General features: G+C 30.2%; 3 protein-coding genes across 3 annotated transcripts; 1 reads left to right on the top strand and 2 right to left on the bottom strand.

Moving 5' to 3' along the window:
• Window positions 1-599: 599 nt before the first annotated feature.
• On the bottom strand, window positions 600-8300 carry SCDLUD_001319 (uncharacterized protein; the record flags this gene model as incomplete). The annotated part of the gene is made up of 1 exon (XM_046081363.1): window positions 600-8300. One exon carries the CDS (start codon window positions 8298-8300, stop codon window positions 600-602), a length of 7701 nt encoding a protein of 2566 aa, XP_045937598.1.
• Window positions 8301-11452: 3152 nt separating this feature from the next.
• On the top strand, window positions 11453-11893 carry SCDLUD_001320 (uncharacterized protein; the record flags this gene model as incomplete). Its single annotated transcript, XM_046076920.1, has 1 exon — window positions 11453-11893. One exon carries the CDS (start codon window positions 11453-11455, stop codon window positions 11891-11893), a length of 441 nt encoding a protein of 146 aa, XP_045937599.1.
• Window positions 11894-18515: 6622 nt separating this feature from the next.
• Window positions 18516-19247, bottom strand: SCDLUD_001321 (uncharacterized protein; the record flags this gene model as incomplete). The annotated part of the gene is made up of 1 exon (XM_046081538.1): window positions 18516-19247. The coding sequence occupies one exon, from the start codon at window positions 19245-19247 to the stop codon at window positions 18516-18518; it is 732 nt and encodes a 243-aa protein (XP_045937600.1).
• Between the last annotated feature and the right edge of the window lie 4315 nt (window positions 19248-23562).

A 23562-nucleotide genomic window follows, 5' to 3' on the forward strand; every position in this document is an offset into this window, starting at 1 on the left:
TACGAGGAATTAGTTGTGTTGGTGATTTTTTTTTTGTGATTTTATTACAGTTACAAGCAGTTGGTATTTGCTCTATACAATAAAAAAAAATGAGCATTTATATTTCTGTTAGCAACACATTTTTCACTTAAACCAAAAAAAAAAAAAAAAAAGGAAAAAAAACTTCTAAACCCTAAAAAAGGGCTTGATGTACATGCCAATCAAAACGTGATTAACGGTAAACCATTAAAAAGATGAAGGAAAACGAATCTTATAAAAATAAACCAAGTCTTAAATTAGACTAATTAAAAATAAAAAAATTACACTAGCAATGTTACTTACACAAAAATAAGTATATAAATTTGAGAAAGAAAAAATAAAAAATAAAAGAACTTAATGATAATGTACAGGATAGTATATGCTAAAAAAAATAATAATTTAACCATAAAAAATTAAAAATTCACCCAAAAGAAAAAAAAAAAAAAAAAAAAAAAAATAAAATAAAATAAAATAATTATGATAGCAGCAGTCTTGTAAACTTAAACGAAACATAAAAGTAACATAAGCAACTATGTAAACCAAACCTTTTAAAAGTAGAGCAAAGCTATTGGCTAATTGGTTCAAAAAAATGAAATAAAAATCATAAAGAAAACACTTAATGATATAGATGGTGTGTTTTTACGAACACCAGCTGTATAAATCGAAAATGAATAAGCACTACTGTTAACAGTTGCAGTATTGAATGATGTCGTAACTGGTTGCGTAGAAACAATTGGTGTGATAGTAGTGGCACCAGTATCAGCAGTAGTTAACGTTGTAACAATGTTATTAGTATCGGATGTTTTGGATGTATTTTGGGTTTCACTAATATTGTTGTTATTATTGGTAGTAATGGTGGAGGTATATTCTCCGGTACTTGAAGTAGTGCTCAAAGTATCTGTGGTCGTTTTAATAGTAGTAGGCGTAGTCTTGGTGGTAAATTCCATACTATTTGTTTCAGTTGTAACAGGGTACACATGTGTGCTATTATCAATAATTGTAGTGCCCTCATTGCTCTTAGTATTACTGTTCTCGACATTTGTGTTCTTTGAATTAATAATAGTAGAAGTAACCGCACCATTGCTAAAAGTTGTTGTCGTAGCACTATCAGTACTCGAAAGAATGTTGATACTTGACAAACTTGGTGTAATAGTAGTAGTATAACCATTCCCATTATTTTTACCGAAAGTAGATTCTGTACTAGTATATGTAACATAAGTAATATATGTCGTTGCAGAATCTGTAACTGTACTAATATTTGTAACTGTGATCGTAGTGATTGGCATTGCAGAAGAAACACTGGAAGTAAAACTATTAGGTGTAAATGACAATGAATTTGTAACAATATTACCACTCAAAACAGAACTTGATCTTGGTACATTTTTACTATTAGTAAATGTGCTATAAGTGGAACTACTCGAACTTAATGGTAATGGTTTCGTAACATCTGCACTGCTCATAATCAAACTAGATGGTGTATAACTTTCAGTACTGCTGTAAGTTGTATAGCTGGAATTATTAAAACTTAATGGTAATGAACTTGTAGCATCTGTACTACTCATAATCAAATTAGATGATGTATAACCTTCAGTACTGCCATAGGTAATATAAGTAGAACTTTCAACAGCATCACCGCTAAATGAGTTGTAGGCTGAACTACTCATGCTTAATGGTAATGAACTTGTACTAGTCGTGCTGATAGTTGCAATGGAACTTAATGGTAATGAACTTGTAACATCTGTACTACTTGTAATCAAACTAGATGATGTAGAACCTTCAGTACTGCTATAGGTAATATAAGTAGAACTTTCAACAGCATCACTGCTAAATGAGCTGTAGGCTGAACTACTCGCGATTAATGGTAATGAACTTGTAACATCTGTACTGATAGTTACAATGGAACTTAATGGTAATGAACTTGTAACATCTGTACTAATACTTATAACAAAACTTGATGGTGTATGACTTTGAGTACTGCTGCGGGAAATAGATCTAGAATTATTAAAACTTAATGGTAATGAACTTGTAGCGTATGTACTACTTATAACCAAACTAGATGATGTATAACCTTCAGTACTGCTATAGGAAACATAAGTAGAACTTTCAACAACATCACTGCTAAATGAGCTGTAGGCTGAACTACTCGTGATTAATGGTAATGAACTTGTAACATCTGTACTGATAGTTATAAGCGAACTTGATGGTGTATAACTTTCAGTACTGCTAGAGACAACATAAATGGAACCACTCAAACTTGATGGTGACGAAATTGTAGTAGCTGCACCGCTTCTAATCAAACTAGATGATGTATAACCTTCAGCACTGCTATAGGAAATATAGCTAGAATTATTAAAACTTAATGGTAATGAACTTGTAGGGTATGTACTACTTATAACCAAACTAGATGATGTATAACCTTCAGTACTGCTATAGGAAACATAAGTAGAACTTTCAACAACATCACTGCTAAATGAGCTGTAGGCTGAACTACTCGTGATTAATGGTAATGAACTTGTAACATCTGTACTGATAGTTGCAATGGAACTTAATGGTAATGAACTTGTAACATCTGTACTAATAGTTATAATCGAACTTGATGATGTATAACTTTCAGTACTGCTAGAGACAATATAAATAGAACTACTCAAACTTGATGGTGACGAAATTGTACTAACTATACTAGAAATAACAATGGAACTTGATGGTGCATAACTTTCGGCACTGCTATAGGTGATATAAGTAGAACTTTCAATAGTATCACTACTAAATGAGCTGTAGGCTGAACTACTCATGCTTAATGGTAATGAACTTGTACTGGCCGTGCTGATAGTTGCAATGGAACTTAATGGTAATGAACTTGTAACATCTGTACTAATAGTTATAATCAAACTTGATGATGTATAACTTTCAGTACTGCTAGAGACAACATAAATAGAACTACTCAAACTTGATGGTGATGAATTTGAAGTAATTGTACTAGAAGTAACAATGGAACTTGATGGTGCATAACTTTCGGTACTGCTATAGGTAATATAAGTAGAACTTTCAATAGTATCACTACTAAATGAGGTGTAGGCTGAACTACTCATGCTTAATGGTAATGATCTTGTACTAGCCGTACTAATAGATATAATCGGACTCGATGGCGTATAGCTTTCAGTACTACTAGAGACAATATGAATAGAACTTGCAATACTACTGCTATAGGAGCTATCGGTATAACTAATAGAACCTAATGATAGAGAACTTACAATAATATCACTACTATATGAGTTATAGGTGGAACTACTCATACTTAATGGTAATGATTTTGTAGTAGCTGTAATACTATTTGTAATAGAACTCGATGATGGATAAGTTTCAGTGCTGCTATAGGTAATATAAGTAGAACTTTCGATAATATCACTGCTAAATGAGTTGTAGGTCGAACTACTCAGGCTTAATTGTGATAAAGTTGTAACATCTGTACTACTAATAGTGTAGCTTAATGATGTACTGCTTGCAGGAATGCTATATGAGTTATAAGTAGAACTGCTTGAACTCACTGGCGATGAAGTTGCAGGACTTGTAATACTTGTTATCAAACTTGATGACATATAACTTTCGGTACTGCTATAGATATCAAAAGAACTACTTGTACTAGAAAACAATGTTGAAGCAATAGGGATACTTTTCGAAATATCGCCAGACGATAAAGTTATAACTGTAGATACCATTTCCTCAGTCGTACTTCCAGGTATTGTAACAGAGCTGGAAGAACCAGTGGAACTAGATGAAGTGTTGAAATAGCCAAACGTTGGTGTTTCCACATATATAATAGTAGATGTAGTAGGAATACCATCACTGCCAGTAACAATAAATCTCTCAGTTGAAAACGTACTAGTAAAACCACCGCCCCAACCAATAGTGGTTGTACTTAATCTATTAATATCTGGTGTTTCGACGTAGATAATAGTGGATGTAGTTGGATTACCATCGTTACCAGTTGTAGTAAATATACTAGTGGAGTAAGTTGAAGTGTATGATCCAGTCCATCCAGTAATTACAGTAGTTGAAGCATCAACATCTGGTGTTTCGACGTAGATGATTGTAGATGTAGTTGGATTTCCATCTGTTCCTGTTACTGTGAATATACTGGTGGAATAAGTTGAAGTGTATGATCCAGTCCATCCAGTAATCACAGTGGTGGAAGCGTCAACATCTGGTGTTTCAACGTAGATGATAGTAGATGTAGTTGGATTACCATCGCTATCAGTTGTGGTGAATATACTTGTAGAATAGGTAGACGTGTATGATCCAGTCCATCCAGTAATCACAGTGGTTGAAGCATCAACATCCGGTGTTTCGACGTAAATGATTGTGGATGTAGTTGGATTACCATCGCTATCAGTTGTGGTGAATATACTTGTAGAATAGGTAGATGTGTATGATCCAGTCCATCCAGTAATCACAGTGGTTGAAGCATCAACATCTGGTGTTTCAACGTAGATGATAGTAGATGTAGTTGGATTACCATCGCTATCAGTTGTGGTGAATATACTTGTAGAATAGGTAGATGTGTATGATCCAGTCCATCCAGTAATCACAGTGGTTGAAGCATCAACATCTGGTGTTTCGACGTAGATGATTGTGGATGTAGTTGGATTACCATCGTTACCAGTTGTAGTAAATATACTAGTGGAGTAAGTTGAAGTGTATGATCCAGTCCATCCAGTAATCACAGTGGTTGAAGCATCAACATCTGGTGTTTCAACGTAGATAATAGTAGATGTAGTTGGATTCCCATCATTACCAGTTGTGGTGAATATACTAGTGGAGTAAGTTGAAGTGTATGATCCAGTCCATCCAGTAATCACAGTGGTGGAAGCGTCAACATCTGGTGTTTCGACGTAGATGATAGTAGATGTAGTTGGATTACCATCGCTATCAGTTGTGGTGAATATACTTGTAGAATAGGTAGACGTGTATGATCCAGTCCATCCAGTAATCACAGTGGTTGAAGCATCAACATCTGGTGTTTCGACGTAGATGATAGTAGATGTGGTTGGATTACCATCATTACCAGTTGTGGTGAATATACTAGTGGAGTAAGTTGAAGTGTATGATCCAGTCCATCCAGTAATCACAGTGGTGGAAGCATCAACATCTGGTGTTTCGACGTAGATGATAGTAGATGTAGTTGGATTACCATCGCTATCAGTTGTGGTGAATATACTTGTAGAATAGGTAGACGTGTATGATCCAGTCCATCCAGTAATCACAGTGGTTGAAGCATCAACATCTGGTGTTTCGACGTAGATGATAGTAGATGTGGTTGGATTACCATCATTACCAGTTGTGGTGAATATACTAGTGGAGTAAGTTGAAGTGTATGATCCAGTCCATCCAGTAATCACAGTGGTGGAAGCGTCAACATCTGGTGTTTCGACGTAGATGATAGTAGATGTGGTTGGATTACCATCATTACCAGTTGTGGTGAATATACTAGTGGAGTAAGTTGAAGTGTATGATCCAGTCCATCCAGTAATCACAGTGGTTGAAGCATCAACATCTGGTGTTTCGACGTAGATGATAGTGGATGTAGTTGGATTTCCATCTGTTCCTGTTACGGTGTATATACTGGTGGAATAGGTACTAATATACGATCCAGTCCATCCTGTTGTAGTAGTTGTTGAAGCATCAACATCTGGTGTTTCAACGTAGATAATAGTAGATGTAGTTGGATTACCATCGCTATCAGTTGTGGTGAATATACTTGTAGAATAGGTAGACGTGTATGATCCAGTCCATCCAGTAATCACAGTGGTGGAAGCGTCAACATCTGGTGTTTCGACGTAGATGATAGTTGATGTGGTTGGATTACCATCGCTACCAGTTGTAGTGAATATACTAGTGGAGTAAGTTGAAGTGTATGACCCAGTCCATCCAGTAATCACAGTGGTTGAAGCATCAACATCTGGTGTTTCGACGTAAATGATTGTGGATGTAGTTGGATTACCATCGCTATCAGTTGTGGTGAATATACTTGTAGAATAGGTAGATGTGTATGATCCAGTCCATCCAGTAATCACAGAGGTTGAAGCATCAACATCTGGTGTTTCAACGTAGATAATAGTAGATGTAGTTGGATTCCCATCATTACCAGTTGTGGTGAATATACTAGTGGAGTAAGTTGAAGTGTATGATCCAGTCCATCCAGTAATCACAGTGGTGGAAGCGTCAACATCTGGTGTTTCAACGTAGATGATAGTAGATGTAGTTGGATTACCATCGCTATCAGTTGTGGTGAATATACTTGTAGAATAGGTAGACGTGTATGATCCAGTCCATCCAGTAATCACAGTGGTTGAAGCATCAACATCTGGTGTTTCGACGTAGATGATAGTAGATGTGGTTGGATTACCATCATTACCAGTTGTGGTGAATATACTAGTGGAGTAAGTTGAAGTGTATGATCCAGTCCATCCAGTAATCACAGTGGTGGAAGCATCAACATCTGGTGTTTCGACGTAGATGATAGTAGATGTAGTTGGATTTCCATCTGTTCCTGTTACTGTGAATATACTGGTGGAATAAGTTGAAGTGTATGATCCAGTCCATCCAGTAATCACAGTGGTGGAAGCATCAACATCTGGTGTTTCGACGTAGATGATAGTAGATGTAGTTGGATTACCATCGCTATCAGTTGTGGTGAATATACTTGTAGAATAGGTAGACGTGTATGATCCAGTCCATCCAGTAATCACAGTGGTTGAAGCATCAACATCTGGTGTTTCGACGTAGATGATAGTAGATGTGGTTGGATTACCATCATTACCAGTTGTGGTGAATATACTAGTGGAGTAAGTTGAAGTGTATGATCCAGTCCATCCAGTAATCACAGTGGTTGAAGCATCAACATCTGGTGTTTCGACGTAGATGATAGTGGATGTAGTTGGATTTCCATCTGTTCCTGTTACGGTGTATATACTGGTGGAATAGGTACTAATATACGATCCAGTCCATCCTGTTGTAGTAGTTGTTGAAGCATCAACATCTGGTGTTTCAACGTAGATAATAGTTGATGTGGTTGGATTACCATCGCTACCAGTTGTAGTGAATATACTAGTGGAGTAAGTTGAAGTGTATGATCCAGTCCATCCAGTAATCACAGTAGTAGACGAATCAACCTCAGGAGTCTCAACTGTGTAGATGGTGGATGTGGTAGGTAAACCATCAGATCCAATCACAGTAGTAACACTAGTACCAATGGTAGTAGCAAATGCACCAGTCCATTGAGTATAGGTGGTGGTAACAGCATCAACTTCAGGTGTTTCTATATAAATAATACTGGAAATTGTATTTACACCATTAGAGCCCATAAAAGTAGTAGTTTTTGTTGTAAAAGTAGAAGTATATGTTCCAGACCATGGAACTGTTATTGTGGAAGGAGGACAATAAGATTCTTCTTCATCAAACGTAAATACGTAATTTGTAAAATCACTAATTACTGTTCCATCTGGTAAAGTTACTGTGAAATTCATATTTGCCTTTGATAAGGCATTTGTAAATACAATTCTTAGTGGATAATATAGTCCACCAATTAGCATCTTTTCACTTGAACTGTCACCATCTATTCCTGAATACCAACCTCTAATAGCATTAAGAAAAAAATCAGTTGATGTAGCAGTAATATCATTTTGTTCGCAACATCCAAAGGCATCATCCCCAAATAGAACACCAGCAGAATCATCGACATTTTCTAGCGTAAAAGTATAATTACCGGTTTCTGGAGCTAAAAAATAACCACTAACTTCCATTGTGAAATTAGTAAAAGTCGTATTATATCCGTACACTAATGGCATTGTTGAAACATCTATATCACTACTGAAACAAATATAACTATTATATGGAGTATCTGCATCTGGACAAGTCCATGGATAACTTACACCAGGATTTAAAAAATAATGAGCTGTTTTACAAATAAAATAATCAGACAAATCGCTTTCATTGTAATAACATGGATATCCTGTTGCAAAAGAAACAGTAGTAATACCGTTTTGAAAATAATATGGTGCGGAGTTTTCATAATATCCATGGGCCATGTAATCTAAGTTACTAAAGGTGGTACCATCATTATAGGTATAATTATACCATCTCACTTTAAATCCATTGATTGGATCTGTAATTGGACTACAAGCATCATTTGTATCAGGTAACTGTTGAGCATCAATTATTTTTGCAAATAGATATATAAAGAATGTTAGCATTAAAATTGCTCGCCTGTAAATAGTGAATATCATTTTTGCTAATTATAAAGGCCCTGATTTTTTTTAACTATATATATATTTAAATATATTAGGAAAAAAAATTATTGTAAGGTCGATATTTTTAATAAGTAAAATATACTTATTTGAAAAAATGTTTTTGTTGAAACCAAATTCCAATATGGAATTATAAAATAGCTAAATCAAGTAATAATTATATTTTAAGTATTGGAAAATATATTTCCTTATAATTTAGCGGTTATTGATTATCACCAAAAATATAAATTATTCCAAGTCATTTAATGCCAAGTTATAAAATTAATATCAATTGAACAATACAAAAATTGTGTTATATAAAGAACTCAAAAAAGAAGATTAAAAATATAATAAAATAAAACGTTTCTTATATATTTATATAGTTATAAATAACAGATGAAAACACCCGGTAAAAGTACTATAATCAAATATATAACGTTTGTTAAACACACAGTTTCATGGTTGATCTACAAAGAATGTAACATCCCTATAATTCCAATAATAACACTTCGGATCCGGTTTCACCTGAACACTTGGTTTCTTTTTTTTTTTTTAAAACGTAAAATAAATTACTTTTTAAATTTTTGACTTTATTTATTAAGTTAGATCTTTCTTTCTGTAGACAAAAATTATAATAATAAAAAAAACAAAGGAATGCATTTTAGGAAATTCCATCTATATACTCGAGCTTTTACGTTATTGTACTATTTTCACATGATATAAATAAGGTGACCCATTTATATAATATAAAATTAAGATTTATAGCAAATAATTTAAATTCTTCTACAGCAATTTCACAGATAAATTAATTCTCTTGCGGAAAAAAGGGGAAAGAAAAATATTTTAGAGGTCATCTATTTTTATAATTAACTAAAATTCGCAAGCGACTATCACAAAAATATTTCTATCGTAATAAATTTCATAATAATGTAAAAAAAGAAAAGACATAAAAAAATTTTTTTTCAACAGCGAAGCCAACTCAACCCATTGCATTTCGGGCTCAGAAAATATGTACATACATAAAATGTTTTATTAAACGTTGGTTTTATTTACGTAAAAATAAAAAAAAAAAAGAGTTAATAGATTCCTTTAACTATTTATAACTACAAAATGTGTATCAATGGGGGAAAAATTTAAAACAATAAACACAAGCATTAAAAAATTCAAATATGAAGAGTTGATTTTATTCATCTAAAAGAAAAAAAGAAGGAAAAAAAAAGAGTAATTAGATTTTGTTAACTATTTACGAGTATAAAATGTGCATCAATGAGGGAAAATTATAAAACAATAAATACAAATCCTCTTATTAATTTTCACGTGACTATATAAATTTAACAAGTCTATAGATTGCAACAGAAAAATGGGGGAAAGAAAGTTTGTATAATTACGCGGAAAAAATAACATTTCATATTCCTACGGTTGCTTTTCAAAAATTACAGAAAGTTCGTAAATTAATATAATTTTGCAGGGCAAGATCAGCAATTTAATAGCTGATATTAACAGCAGTGTTAATGAATTACCAATGGTAAGAGATTTGAAGATTCCTGAAAAAATTATCGATAATATCGCAGACTATGCAACCAAAAACAAATTTATGCAAAGAGTAATAGACTTATTATATTATGTTTCTATGAAGTGCAGGTACGATATTATGTTTATGGTAAACTTTCTATCACGATACTGGTTGTATCCATCACATGAGATTTTAAAAAAACAACTAAAAAATTATTAAGTTACGTGTATAATACAAGCAATTACAAATTAATGTGGAAATACGAAAATATTATCAACGGTAAATTGAAATTAGTATCAGGTGCCAGTCATAGCAATGCTGAAGATTGTAAAAGTCAGTATGGTTACTTAATTTACTGAAACAACTTGATCTTTGGAGCCAAGCCTGGAGTGACAAATACAACTTGCATTAGTTCAACCGAAGCTGAAATATTTAGTATGATCAAAGGTATTGTGACAATAAAGAATTGGTTAACAGGTACCAAAAAGATAAACAAGAAAGAAAAAAATTGTTGTAAAATATGATAACAAAAGTGTTGTACTACTTTGTCCCAGTTATAATGTTTCAAAGTTTTGAGACAAGAAAAAGAAAAATTAAAATTTCGATTTGTGTTTGTTGAATCTAAAGACAATGAATCTGATGTTTAAACCAAGTTCAATCCAGATAAAAAAGATATTGAAAAATTTATAAAATTTTTTGATTGTTGATCAAATGGAGCATGTTGGAACCAAATTCCAATAGGGAGTAAAAAATTAGTCGAATTAAATATGATCATATCTCAAGTGTTGAAAAATATATTTCCGATAGTTTATCCGCAATATGTTTATCGGTGATTGATTATCACCAAAAAAACAACTTATCTGAAGTCATTTAATGCCAAGTTATAAAATTAATATCAATTGAATAGAAAAAATTGTGTTATATAAGGATCACAAAAAATGAAGATTGAAAATATAATTATTTAGTCATAATTAATATACGAAATCGCTCAGTAAAAATACTATAATCAAATATATAACGTTTGTTATACACGCAGTTTCATGGTTGATCTACACAGAATTTCCCACCACCAAAATTCCAATAATAACACTTCAGATCCGGTTTCATCTGAATAATCAATTTTTACCAATCTTATGATGTGATTTGCTTTTATCTTTTTTATTTTTAAAATTATACAGTTGGAACCTACAACAAGGAATTCTAATGACTCGACTGATTTATTATCAGATTGAATTACTATTAGTTTTTTTCAATAAAATAGCACCATTTTTTTTTTTTTTTTTTTTTTTTTTCTCATTTAAAACAAAAAACTGATGTATCAAAAGACAAAAAGTTCAGTTTTTAAACCTATCATTAATTAAAAAGTCCATTTTCCAAGATGTTAACAAAGAGATGTTTACATTCTAAAGTAGCTCTGCAAAAAATGAAAGTTTGGATAATAACTTCATCAATTGCTTTTATATATTTGATAAAAAAGATTTTTCTTGCCGAGATTATGAATATATCACTAACATTTAAACATTATAGGCGTATTATGTTACAAAAACAACTGACACGGTTAAGTTTTAAAAAACTATAACTTCCACCATTGTGGTTTGATACAGTGATAATACCAATATTCCAAAGCACAATAACAACCATGTATCTGTCGATTCAACTTCCCAAATTCAAACCGCTAGTTCAGAAAACTCTGTTATTTCCAGTTGTTCCGGTTACTGTTACCAAGACTAGTGTGTTTACAGCATCTGGTAGTACTATCACATCTTTTATTACATCCACTATTGTTCCAAACAATAATAATGAGAACGGATCAGGTTCTCCAGGCAATGCTAGTGAATATGTTGAGACTATTTCTTCTGGTTCTGTTTATACCACTGTTACCAAGAGCGCCAGTGGCAACTCTGGTAATTCCAACAATGTTGTTACTAAGACCACATCAGGTGGAAAAGTTATTACCACCACCATTCAATCAGAAACTGTTTCTAGCACAGCCGGTATTGAAGTTCAAAGTATTCAATCTCAACCAGCATCTAGTGAATTAATTTCTATTTCCACTGCAGGTGCTGTTTTGAACCAATAATTTCAAACTTATAAGTCTGCTTATATTAGACAAAATTATCTTTATTTTATACCACAACTGATGATAAACTTTCCCTTCATATATATCATTCTTTAGTTAACAAGCTCTATTTTTTATCATCCCATAAACCAAGTGTTTGTTAATAATTAGTTCATATAAGTACTTGCTTTAGCACAATGTATAATCGTAGGCTTATATTGAAAGACGAATGTGAATATTCAACAAGTTGCATTCCTTGTCAACAGATTATTTGTCATATTTAATCAACTTTAGCGTATATTAAAAGAAAAAACATACAAGTCGAAATCTTGCAATATAGATAGAAATTTGGAAACAATATCGAATGGTATTTGATTCATTGTGTATGTCTAATTGAAATATTGTGATTCATTCATTTTAAGTTTGCTACTATTTAGTGTTAATTAATAAAGATAAACTTCATTCTTCATCTATAATGAATTGTAACATGATCCATAAAACAAAACAAATTTATTATTGAAAACTAGTATTAAACATATTCACTTCGTTTTATTACGTCTACTATTCTTGTCGCGGTACAAGAATGTGTGATATGTAATATTAAACCAAATAGTTTTTAGTTCTTGTTGCTTCATATGTTATCTGAATTCTTGGAAGTATTCATGGTGTTGATAATTACAATGGCATGGTTTCTTTAACAAATTTATAAAATATATTGGGTAAAAACTTGGTGCATTTCTAACTTTTCATAACTCTTGAAATAACTGATGTTCAAATGCGATTTCACTTTCTATATTTCATATTAGATAACATTGATTAAATAACATTGTGAATTTAAATGATATTTTTGAGCGAATGAAAAAAAAAAAAATTGTTTCTTTGGCTGCAAAAAAAAAAAAGAAATAAAAAAAAAGATTTTTTTCGTAAAAAATGCTAAATATTTTTAAGCTGTGAATTACCAACAAAGCTAAAAAAAAAAAAAAAGTTTGTTGATTATCAGAAATAACAAAACAAAACAAAACAAAACAGAAAAAGTATTTTACACAGTTTACAACAACTTACAAGAAATTAAAAAATTTTATGATCAAAAAACAGACATTCAGATAGTATTTAAAAAACCTATCAAAATACAAAAACAGATTTACACTTTCAAAGAATGTTTCAACTAGATATATACTGATTGGAGTGAAGAAAAAAAAAAACTATAAAGGGGCTGTTTATTATTAATTTGTTATTCTAGTGGATAACTATTGCGTGTTTGTTACAAAGATGACGAATGTACTGAAATGAAGGACCATATTGTTAATTATAAGTACACATACCAATATTTACATGTCACCTGAAATATAAGTGGTGTATAACTGATTAAGCATGATAAAAGTTTAAAAACAAAAGATACACTGAAAACATGAAAAGTGTTTATTTATTAAAGTATCAATTCACAAATAAATAAAACAACAAACAAGGTTTTACTGTACGATCCGAAACCTGGGTACTTTTGTTATATTTAATTTTTTATTCCAATATTGCGAATCTGTAAAGGATTGGTATTACTACTTATACTTTTATTTCTAATTATTATTTTGAAAAAGTGAGTTAGTAATAAGGCTTTTCTTTTTATTCTAATATCATACTAGATCTAGAAGTGACAATACACATACTCAGTTTATATTTAATAAGTGTATTCCAAACATTACAGCACCTATGAATATCTAAAGATTCAATGGTATTTATGAAAGCCAGTTATTGTATATGTAAAATGTGAATTTAAATGATATGCACATTAAAAAAAGGTTTATTACAAAATAATAGTATATGATTAGTGTGGAATCTGAAATTCTGATTTAGGTTGAAATGAACTTTTTTTTTTTTTTTTTTTTCCCCTAATTACAGGAGTAACACAAGTATTATTATGGAAGATTGTATCAATATATTGGGAGATATGTTTACGTGGACAAGTGAGTAATTAACCAGTTTAGTTATAATTTATTGTGTAACTAACATGAGTTGATAAGAAATAGCTTACTATTAGAAAGAAAAGGATATTTATTTTGACTCAAAGCAAGGGCATTGCAAATAATATAATGAAACATATATTTTATTACAGTTTTAGGCACTGCACAGTACTGAATCTTACCCAATCATTACAGTCTATTTTGATTTATATGTTACCAATTCAATCATTTGAAATTAATTAGACCATCTAATTGTGGAAATGCAATAGTGATCTTGTTACATAGCAGTTGTTGAACAACTCATACAAAACTGGAATGTGCATTTGTGATACCAATTCTTTTTTTTTTCTTTCTTTTTGCACCACCTACATCATCTTGTTAATAATATTTATAGGAAAATAAAAGAAGGTTGTATTTGGAGCAAGATTAGTAATGCTATTGATCAATATTTTAAATGTATTTTCGTGGAATAACAGCAACCAATCCAAATCAGCAAAACACTTGACTACTACTTGGTTCTAGTTTTTAATGACATTTTGAACTGAGATCAAGTTAGATGATTTTTGTAAAGAGATCAAGTGTAGCAACATTTTATATTTGTTGGTAAAACAAGAACGTGGATGTATCTTTATAGTATTTCCTGTAATTTTTACATACATACACGCTTTACAATCTACACAGAGTTATTATTACAAATTTTAAATTGTTACTGATGATAACAATACTGATTTAGAGATTGTTTTTGAGAACTTATCACATGAAAAGGGGCAGAGAGGTTTGCTTCATATTTCTTTATGAAACACACCATTATTACTACAAGTATAGATAAGAAATAAAAAATAAGAAATAATAGATGTTTCAACTGCCATAGCTTTTGGCCAATTCCAACATTCATATTTGTGAGTTTCGAACTGTAAGATATTTTGTCACTTATCATAACATCTGAAATAAGGAAACAACAAAAAAAAGATGTGCTATATAGAATAATTTGGGAACAGCTGCTTTGATACGAAAAAGCATAAGTTACCACTTATTTGTTGATGCTATAAGAATAATCTCTTTTGTGATGATTTGAACAGACAAGTAAAAAAAAAAAAAAAAAACTTTGGGTGTTAAATAAGATCTAACAAAGTGTAGGCTAATAATTTGTAATGTACAATCTATTTTACGCTCTTGGATAACAAATTCTTAGGTGAAATTTAAATCTTGCTTGGTAACATTTTTACCAAATTGAAAACTATCCAGATCTGTAGAGCAAATACTTGAGATTGGGGCATATTAGTGATCCAAAAACAATATAATAATCCAGAAATATTTATATGATTGTTCAGTGGACTAATAAGGGACTTTGAGACAATTTATAAAAAAAATACTCCATATTCTGTAAGGAAAACCACATATTTTGTAATAATATACACAGCACTTAAGTGTATAGCCCAGTTTATTTGATATTCCAGCAAAACACTTTTCAGAATGTCCAAATGTAATTAATTTTATTATTTTGAATAAAATTACTGTTAGACAAAGCCATAAACAAATAACTTTTTTTTCTCCTACAGAAACTTGGATATATAGAATAAACCTAGATACAAGTATAGTATTACTCATGCAAGGTAAAAAAACTAATTTTCTTTGTATTAATCTAAGCACAAGCTAGAAACGTAAATTCAATTGAAAAACTTGTGAAAATTTCCATTGGTTAAATGCTTGTATTATCAATTTATATTTCTACATTCTGATGCTGGAAGTAAATGTGGTGTGTGGTATTGAGGATTGGAATGGATTTAATGTGCATATGTTTACAAAATACAGGGTATTCAGATCAACTATATGTTTACAAAATTAACAGTCCACCATAAATTTCCATCAAAGAAGTTGTTACACAGGCACTTTGCATATTTTTTTTTGTATAGATTATTTCAATATAAAAAGTATGTGTATGAATTAAAGTAATTGTGTAAGTAGTTGGAGGGGCTTTTTTTTCTGTTCAAATGATTGATACTGTTTCTTTTTTTTTTTTGTAGTAGCAGTAGTCGTAGTAGCAACTCGAAATGGAAGATGCGTTTATGCAACCAAAAAAAAAAAAAATAAAAAAAAAAGTATTAACGTTGTCAGTCACGTGCTAATGATAAAAATAAAAAAAAAAAGGAGTAAATTGTTTATCGATAAGGTTGTATAGACATGGCAAAGTGTATATAGATTTGTGTTATTCTGATTAAATATTAAATTGGAACTGTAATTTAGATAAACAGGACATACAGAATGTGGGATTGCACAAAAGGTAGAAGTTGTTTGGAAGAGTTTTTGTAGTTTATCTTGGTTGTTGTTGTTGAAAGTGGAGATGGAAAGAGATTGAATGAAATATTTATTTTTTTTTTTTTTTTTTAAGATAAGATAAGGATGAAACTCGGGTTAATCTTTGAATGGCAGTGATGGCATATCGGGATATATGTTGTTTTCGGACTACATGATTTCACTTTTTCTGACGTTTTTTTTAGGGCTTTATTTTATGGATTATATTTTATGGATTATATTTTATGGATTATTATTTTATGAATTTTTTTAGGGCTCTAAATGTTTGACCCTAATTTACAGACACTATTTTTTTGATCCTATATCTTGACCTCTAATTGTTTGACTCTGTTTTTTTTTTGACTTTAAATTTTTAGGGCTTTATTTTTCAATACCAAATCGTATAAAATGAGTAAATTTGTTTATTTATTTTCAGTTATAAGATTTTAACATTGTGCTTGCATAAACCAAACCAGCGCAAAACTAATAACTAATATATTTACATAAACATATTATAATCTAGAATTTATAAAAAGTCAGTCTTTCATTTTTTTTTTTTATTGTCATATAGGTACGTAATAGTGTTTTATATATGATGGTTTTTAGATACATCTTGCTTTCTATACTCGTACAACCCAAAAAGCTCTTGAATTCAAAAATAACAAATATTTGTATTCAGATGAAACCGGATCTGAAGTGTTATTGTTATTATTGGAAGTGTAGTGCTGTGACATTCTTTGTAAATCAAAATATGAAACTGTGTGTTTAGCAAAAGTTATATATTTGATTGTAGTATTTTTATTGAGTGATGTCTTCTCTTATTTATAACTACATAATTATATGAGAAATATTTTTTTTTTTTAAATTTTCTTTTTATTGGGAAAAATCAGGGTCACCGATTAAACCCGCTTTACTATGCAAGTCACCAGACATGTTTAATAGTTGCTCAAAATATCTAATACTTGCTTATAATAATTGTTCGCTTCCCTCTTTATATAATTCATAACTATATAATTATATAAAGAAATAATTTTAATTAATATATTCTTAATTCTTAATTTTGTGTCCTTTATATACCTTGATTTCCCTGTTTCAATCAAGGTACACCAGTTCGGGTATATCGTCATAAATAGGGGCTTGAATGTGTAATATGACATCATCAAATTATTACCGATATAATTTCGGGAATATTACCCTTAATTATTCGATAGTCCGTATTAAACATTTATAATATTCTTTGCCGATAATCCATCGGGAAATAAACGGTTCAATTATTGGACAGACAATGTCAAATGTCCAACACTTTTTAATCTTCATTTTTATATCACAAATTATATGTTCCGATTTATTGTTCGCTCTCTTTTTATTGGCACCTTAAATCCTGAAATGCTCCACCAAACTTGACTGTGGCTCCTAGAAATGCGCCTCAAAACATGAAGCGTGCATGATAAACTTAATCGCTTAATTAAATTCCTTAGTGAAATATGGTTCCAACAGGATTATGTTTTATTTTTTATATTTTTATTTTTTATTTTTTTTTTTTTGTGTTCTTTATTAAAACCATAACCACAACAAGCAATTGCTAGTTTATATTTAAAAAACCACAATAGATGGTTACTCTTGAAACGCATTTTGTTTTACAAGAAACGCACCCAATGTCGAATCTTTAGCTAACTTGTCGAACTCCATCATAATAGCATCTGCTTTATTTTTACACCACCATGCCTGAGCCCATGCATCAAAATTTCCTTTTCTCGCATCTTTAGGTTGCTTGAGCCATTCGTCCCTTGCTTTAGCTTGAACATCGCTAGATTGTTTGAGGTAAGATCCATACAATTGTAGAATAGTATCAAAAGGAGCAAGATCTGCAACCAATTGTTCATGTTCTGTAACAGCAGCTGAAATTGTTTCTTCCATTAACTTACGAGCGGCCTCTTCTTTCTGTTGACGTTGTTTATTAACAAACTTAATTTTAGCACACAAAAGAGCAATCAGCTGATCATAGCCGATTCGAACATAACCATCGTTATTTTTATGGCTTCTTAATAAATCTAATTTCCATTCAGAAAGATAGTGACGTAATTTAGACTCTTCAAAGAAACAGCAGCAGCCTTCTTGTCTTTATGTTCATAAATAAATCTTGATACCTGATGGATATTGTCAAGAGTTTTTGAAAAAGTCTCAACAAATTCATTTTTGTCTCTAGAGGAGGTAGGAACTGTGACAAACTTCAAAACATCAACAGCAAAATTTTTAAAAAGTTCATCTTTCAAAACTTGTTGTTTTAACGTAGTCGAATCGGTTAATGAGTTCATTTGGATTTCTTCATCACTGCTTGTTCGTTTGTCGACGAGCATGTACTTGGTACCCCCATATTCAAACTTAACTTCTCCGTACTATTTAATCTCCGGTACCAATTTTGCCTCGATTTTGAAAAAGGCGGACTCGATTGCTTTCCTTTCTTTTTCTTTAGATACAGTTGTGATAACTTCATAGATTTTTTCGAAGTCAACATTTAACTTACCATTGTTTTGGTGAGAAATAATGTTCTGAACATCGGGATAAAGCTCATTCACAGATGCGATAATCCTCCTTTTCATCTTGTATTCACTCATCTCACAATGATACTTCTTAGTTCTAGCTACCAAATTTTTCACCCTAGTGATGTAGTTTGCTGCACTAACGTTACCATCATAATACAAGCTGGACCATTCCTGAAAAATTTCTCTTGTAATTGATGTTTTGGTTTTATCATAAGTACCAGCATTGATATCAATCAGAATTTGCAAACCATCGCTTGAATTCAAACCATCTGGAAAATATTTTTTAAAATACAAAAAAAATTCACCTGCCATTTTTAACGTCTCTGGACCAAGGACGGATTCAGCATCATTTTCAAGCAAACACCCTAAACCATCACATTTCATTTGAAATATAAACATTTTCATACCAGGAACGAAGTTACTCTTGTCCATACACTTATGGTCGAAAGAGAGTATCAAATTGTTAAACTTCTTAAGTACTTCAATGTTCGAAAGACTATCTGAATTCCCCCCAGTGTGAGTGCCATGTTCAGATGAAACCTGATCTGAAATATTATTATTATTGGAATTGTAGGGATGGGACATTCTTTGTCGATTAATCTTGAAACTGTTATGTTTTAGTAAATGTATATACTTGATTATAGTATTATTACTGAGTGTTTTCTTATATTATTTATAATTATACAAAATATATAAGATGTATTTTATTTATTATATTCTTAATCTTCATTTTGTGTTCTTTATATATCATAAATTATATTTTTCAATTTGTTGTTCGTTCTATTTTTATCGTCATTTCAAATCCTGAAACGCGCCACGAAAATTTGACTGCGCCTCCTAAAATATGAAACATGTTTCAAACATAATTGTTCAATTTCATTAATTCCCATTGGAATTTGGTTCCAACATAAATGTATATACTTGATTATAGTATTATTACTGAGTGATTTCGTATATTATTTATAATTATACAAAATATATAAGATGTATTTTATTTATTATATTCTTAATCTTCAATTTTTGTGTTCTTTATATATATTGATTCTTTTTCTCTAGCCAAACAATATCAGTTCCTGAATTGTTGCTAAATGATTTTAAGTAAACAACTTTTGGCGATGCTTAACTACCGATGAACCCGTATCAGATTCTTATATTGATAAGCTTTAAGTAAACAACTTATGGGTATTCAAGATGCTCAGTAGCCGAAGTATAATTATAATTTGCTGATTAATACAGTTCCCAATTTGGTAGTTGATTCCAGTAATATTTCCATATTTGAAATTTGGTTTCCTACAGCAACGCGTGAATTAAGTAAGATAGGAAGAACGCGTCGAATCGTACTAGATAAAAAAAACGAAGCGTGTTTTGTCTACGACGGATGGATTACGGACTAGAAATGAGGGCGATTCGTCTTTTTCAAACCACGTGATACATTTGATGATAAATAAATAAACGAGCGCTTTAGAATAATGTCAGTGATTTCTTAATTGTACAAAGAGGATTAAATATATGCTGTATTTTATTTAGATAAATTAAAAAAAAAAAAAAAAAAAAATTATAAAAGAATATAAGAATAGTTGATAAAAATTTATACATTAGAAGCAGTTTATTTGGTAAAAAATAAAATAAAAAAAAAAAAAATTATTTATTTATTTATTTATTAATTCAAGATTTATATGAGTAAGCTCTTGTTGGATACAAGGTATGATTATTTTTATTTATGAGAGAAATTATGATGTCTGTGTTTTATGTTATTTTAATTTATATTTTTTTAATTTTTTTTTGAGCGAGTAGAATTTATTAAAAAAAAATTTTTTTTTTTTTCATTTCTCGGTTGGTAAAACATTTGGGTCACGTGGATTATATGATATAGAAAATGTGCGGATAGGATTCTCAAAAAAATTAATATTTACTTTTTGAAATTATTTATTGGGAGATACGCGCGATGAGATTAGATTGTTATTGCTGCATAGTGAACATATAACAAGCAAACAAAATACAATCAAGAAGAGAATATACGACACAGTAATAAACGCGAAAAAAAATATTAATTGATCTCACAGAAAGCGACGCATTGAAAAGGCGTACAACCACTAAATTAAAAAAAAATAAAAAAAAAAAAAAGCGAGTTATTTATACGAGATTGGATTGGGCACCAAATATTTTGACGATGTAAAAGAAGCGGGTGGCAAATAAAGAAAAAGTTGTATTTCAATTAACACATTACACAACTTGATTACATTCACTACATTCATTATACAAAGTGTATATGTAATAAGGAATAAGTAGAATACACAGAATAACAAGTAAATTAACATGAACCAAGAAGATTATTAGAGTTTACAACAATTTAAAATAAAAAGATAGCGCTGATAAATAGATTACATTATGGATAGTGTTTGAAAGAAGAAGGAAAGATCACATTTTTTTTTATTTTTTTTTTTAAATTTAGTCAGGATTTGTTCGAGTAGGTGAGTAAGTGAGTGATTGTAGTGGATATTTTGTTTTAGGTTTTATTTTATTTGTAGGAATTATTAGGATATTTGAGTTGGGTTGTATTTGGTTGATTATGTTTAATGATTTTCTGTGTGAGTGTGATTTGTTAAAAAAAATTTTTTTCTTTTTTCTTTTTTTTCTTTTTTTTTTTTCTCTCTCTCTGTTGGTTGATAATTTATGAAAATAGTCATGTGACTGTTGTAGCTGAGTTTGTGTGTGTTCCTGTTTGATCACGTTGTGCTTTTTGCGCGTATCAGATTTGTTAAAAAAAATAATTTTTTTTTTCTCGGATAATAAGTTATGTTTTTTTGCACGTGTAAGATTTGTTAAAAAAAAAATAATTTTTTTTTCTTTGGTTGATAAGTTATTAGAGTTGATAAGAAATGATGAGTTGGGTTGAGTTGTATGGATTATGGCTAGAATATAAATTTACAGGTTTATATTAGAGCTGATGATTATAGTTGATGTGGCTGATTATTTAATTAAAAGGCATATGATATGAGAAATAAATTGGATAATATACAAGATATAAGAACACATTGGATAAAAAACAACAACAAAGAGACATGGATATGATAATATTATTAGTGATATTTGTATTGAGATGATAAGTGAAGTGTTTGAGAAACAGGTTGGAGTTATAGTTGTGGATAATTGAGTTGGGTTGTGAAGAAAGTAAGATTTATTATTATTTTTTTATCTTGTTAGGTGATGAGATATTTTGAAAGAGTTATTTTGATAGATGCAATTATTATGAATGATGGGATTAGAAATAGTATTAAAAGTATGATGGGAGTATTAGTATATTTGTAGATATGACGAGATGATTAGGATAGTGGGATTATTTATTTATTGAATTATAGATAGGGTGAGATTATCAGTTATATTATGATTACTATTGCACTTAGATTACAAGTGAGTTGTGGGGATTTATACATTTGAATTAGAAATGTATTTGGATGATAAGTGAGTTGAGATTGTGTATTGGGAAATGTGGGTATGTTAGGATTATGAATGAAATAATAATTATACATTGGAGATATCTGGATTGAATATGATGAGGGATTCTAGATGGAGTATGATTAGAAGTATGTTTGAGTTATTGATATATTATTAGTATAATTGGAATTGGATTATAGATAGTGTGGAGTTATTGGATATTGAGACTATAAAGATATATTGACCATGATACAAGGATTATGGGATTATTGATATATTTGGATAATTATTATACAGATAGTATAAGTATATTAGAATAGTTATTCTAATGAGATAATTATTGAATTGGGATTATGGATATATTTGAATAATTAGTATATTAAGGTGACAAGTAGATTGGAATAACTATTGATATATATATATATATATGGGATAGAAGTGGAGTTAGACAATAGAGATATTTGGAGGATAAGTATTGGGATGTGATTATAAATGTAAAATGAGACGACTAGGATATAGAGTATAAGAGTGGTGGAATATGGTTGTGAATGTTATTGGGATTATGAATGTGAATATGAATGGATGATTATTATAAATATAAATGGAGGATATGATTAGTAGAATGATTATTAGAGTGAGACAATACATATATGTGGAGTATAATTATATTGAGATATCTAGAATATTATAGTTATGAGTATTTATTTTGATTATAAAGATGGATGGATAGTTATTATGATATGGTTGTAAGTGTTATTGAGATTATGAATATGAATGTGTGAGTATTATAAATATAATTCGGGGGTATGATTAGTAGAATGATTATGATATTGGTATTATAAATATAGGAGAATAATTATATTAAGATATTCAGAGTATAGTTATGGGGATTTATTTTGATTATAAAGATGGATGGATAGTTATTATGATATGATTATAAACGTTATTAAGATTATGAATATGAATGTGTGATTATTATAAATATAAATGGAGGATATGATTAGTAGAATGATTATGATATTGGTATTATCAATATAGGAGAATAATTATATTAAGATATCTAGAGTATTATAGTTATGGGGATTTATTATGATATGATTGTAAATGTTATTGGGATTATGAATATGAATATGAATATGTGATTATTATAAATATAAATGAAGGATATGATTAGTAGAATGATTATGATATTGGTATTATCAATATAGGAGAATAATTATATTAAGATATTCAAAGTATTATAGTTATAAGAATTTACTTTGATTATGGAGATGGATGGATAGTTATTATGATATGATTATAGATCTTATTGTGATTATAAATGTGAATGTGTGATTATTATAAATATAATTTGGGCATATGATTAGTAGAATGATTATTAGAGTGAGATAATAAATATATGTGGAGGATAATTATATTAAGATATTCAGAGTATTATAGTTATGGAGATTTATTTTGATTATAA

Source organism: Saccharomycodes ludwigii, chromosome I (assembly GCF_020623625.1).
Source record: "Saccharomycodes ludwigii strain NBRC 1722 chromosome I, whole genome shotgun sequence".
NCBI lineage: Eukaryota > Fungi > Ascomycota > Saccharomycetes > Saccharomycodales > Saccharomycodaceae > Saccharomycodes > Saccharomycodes ludwigii.